The 3,217-nt window shown below is 32.4% G+C and overlaps 1 protein-coding gene across 1 annotated transcript; it reads right to left on the bottom strand.

Moving 5' to 3' along the window:
- Positions 1-288: 288 nt before the first annotated feature.
- LOC110263348 (DNA-directed RNA polymerase I subunit 1-like) lies at positions 289-2,618 on the bottom strand. The gene is made up of 5 exons (XM_088489436.1): positions 2,502-2,618; positions 2,215-2,315; positions 1,565-1,724; positions 1,116-1,168; positions 289-375 (listed from the first exon to the last, which is right to left on the bottom strand). The coding sequence occupies exons 1-5, from the start codon at positions 2,608-2,610 to the stop codon at positions 289-291; spliced, it is 510 nt and encodes a 169-aa protein (XP_088345562.1). The 5' UTR covers positions 2,611-2,618.
- Between the last annotated feature and the right edge of the window lie 599 nt (positions 2,619-3,217).

Below are 3,217 nucleotides of genomic sequence, written 5' to 3' on the forward strand. Positions count from 1 at the left end.
AATTATCCTTTAACAAAATATATTTATAATGAACTAAAAATATTGGGATGATCATAAATGAGTATTCATACATCTCACACTAAATTAAACATACCCATATCAAAATATACATTAGACCACTTAGAATTTACTACTAATAAACTATAAAAAACCAAAATATTGTATCCTACATAAGTATCTTCTAATAAAAATTATTAACCTTCTGATAGAAGAGAAAAAAATCTTGTTCTTTAAATATCTTGTTCAACGGAAGATCGTATTTGGGAGATTTCTGGTTCTTCATCTGCCTCAAATCCCACATACCTGGGAATTCCATTTCATCGTCTTTGGAAATGATATTTTAGAAATAGTAGCAGGCAAATCTTTAAACAGAACCTAACAAGAGTATAATTAATAATCAGCAATGACATTTTCTTACAAAGTGTAATAAAGTAATAAACACAAATAAATCATAGATGAATACATGAGCCAGTGGTCTGAACATATCCTTGTGTATATCTCAAGGGAATTAGCCTGAAATTTTCCTTTTTTGAGTTTTTTAGTCCTCGCTCATTCTATGAATAAGGATACTTCTTTATAAACCTTATACAAATCTAATGCTCCCCTAACATCAAGTCTTTTATTTAAACTGCAGTACACAATTGTATTAACACTTAACAATAAAGACAAGTTCCCTAATAAACTACACAAGATTATTTCCCCTCACATATGTGTAATGTCTAGTGCTTACTCAGAAATTGTATGACACTTGTTCTTCCCTTGTTCTGATGCATTTCCTTATGGAAATGAGGAAACACATTTTTTGGTATTTTATGTTGTGTGTCCTGGCTCTGTGGTCCGGATCTTAAGGGTTGAATTTCTTGGGCATTTTGCTTCAATTTGTTTGAAAAGTAGTTCAGTTGACTCTAAATCATTTTGAAATTATTTTGTTAAATATGTGTTACTATATGGAATTATATATGTGGTCTAGAATCAAAGCTACCTGTAGGTTTAAGGAAAAAGCCACATAAATATTTGATATATTATATTAACCATGGAACTTGCATCCTCGGAAAAAAAAAAACATTAAACAAACATAGACGGCAAGATTTTTTAAGGATAATGAATAGAAAAACCTCTAAAGAATATCTTGAAAGCTTCACGCGAGCATAAACATATTCTGTTTTTCCTGCAATGTCAAGAAGCAAAAGTAGCATATTAACAGGAAAACTGACTGGAAATTTAAATTGGGAGAGAAAGCATAATCTAATATCATAAAGTTTCCTTTCCATAAAAGCAGCAAATGATGATGCATCAAGCCAATAAATTTTTCTGCATTATGAACTAGTGGCTATGCAAATGTATCGTCACGAAACCATTTATCACAAAGCATGAATTACCATAAGTCTATTTTTTGCCTTGTGCTGAAATTCTATCCCGTTTTTTGGAAGAATGGGGGCAACAAGAATCAAACAAGAATCTAAAGATATTTATAAAATATATTACCCAACTACACCCAGGTCTGCATGTTACAACTAAAAAAAGAAACCAAAACAAAACAAAACAAAACAGCATAAATTCTCACCAGAAGTGTTACTGGTAAAGAGCACATTTACAGATTGCTGAAGTTCCACCCACCTGGCTAAAACCATCGAGGGATCCTCCTTGTTTAGATGGGCATCCCCTAATCTTATGTTAGACTGCAGAATCTTACTCAACAAAATAGTATGAGCATGCTCCGATACCTACAAACACAATTGCCCAAGTCCAAGTCAATAAGGTGAATGTAGAATAAAAAAGATAGTCAAGTATTCACAAAACAATGAAAGGACTAAAAAGGAGTAGTTATACTTTGAATGCCAGCAATTTACAAGCCTTATCCCATTAAATGAGATTAGCTAAATTGAAGGGGTAAGTGTGTTCACATTACCTTTACATCCTGCTGGCTTGCTTTCCTAAGAATGGCCCGCATGAGTCATGATAGAATTTTCTAACAAAAATCCTTCATTTTCCAATCTATATATATCTGCTAACAATTTCATAAGTACATTTTTCCTACATTTATATCCCACAACAATTTCAAATTCAGAGTACTTCCCTAAACCTATACCTTGCATTGACAAACTTTGGAAATATTCCACACTCCACAGTAGAAGCAAGAACATGGAGTACAAACAAAGAAGATAGAGAAATAGTACAACTCGTTAACAGTCTTTATTTATTATTCACACTTACCATATCACCTCCTTTAGTGGGAGGGCGGAATTTGATTGGTGGAACAAAAATATTCTCAAGAAAGAACATTGAGTGACCTGCTTTCTTTCCATATCCCTGACCTTGAATATCATTAATATAGGAACAGAGTCGAACCTCATTTTTTCACAAAAGTTCTAACGTCATTTTAACCTGTAATTTGAATAGAATTAATATATGATTCTAAATTTTCCAACAGCATGTGAAACTTTTCAGTGTCCGGCTAACACTTTACATTGAGGTTAATTCAATATTTGGAAGAAACTAACTTGATATAGAAAGGACCAGAAAATCGATTTTGCTCAGCAAGCTTGTAAGACAACTTGTACCTTTTTGAATCACTTTTCTTGGTCCCAGCAGAGTTGATATCCTCTTCATATGTTGTATCCCTGTCATCGGTTATAGTCTCACTTGCCAAACCTGCTGGTACTTAGTTTCCAATGAGAGAATAACACTAATAACAACTACAAACCCTAACAAAGCAAGATGCAAAATAATAAAGCAAAATGCAAAATAAAAAAGCAAACTCTAACATAGTAAGAAGCAGAAATTACACAAGATTGTAAAACCCCAAATATCAGAACAACAAATCCTCAAAAAAAATTACAAAACCAGATAAACCAGGCTGCAAAAAAAAATTGGAAGTTGCTACCGTTTCTCTATTAATGGTGGCATGAGAATGTCAAGATAAACCAGGCTGCAAAACATATTGATAAACCTAAAAACAATTGAATTTCAATAAACTAAGTAGGATTCTGTCTCAGATAAGCAGAGACTAATAACTTCTTAACCATGTTGCATTTCGTATCATAGTTTTTTTGATCTTTCTTTCAACTGTTTAAAGTAGTTTGAATGCTTTTAAACTTGATAACACCATTCAGCAGGCGTATATATAAGGAAGTAGGTCACGAAGATGAAAAAATTATAATTTGTAATTTTCCACTAATGATAATAAGTATGACTTAGTGCTAAAGCTAATAGCATC

Source organism: Arachis ipaensis, chromosome B6 (genome assembly GCF_059453495.1).
Source record: "Arachis ipaensis isolate K30076 ecotype BB chromosome B6, ASM5945349v1, whole genome shotgun sequence".
Classification (NCBI taxonomy): domain Eukaryota; kingdom Viridiplantae; phylum Streptophyta; class Magnoliopsida; order Fabales; family Fabaceae; genus Arachis; species Arachis ipaensis.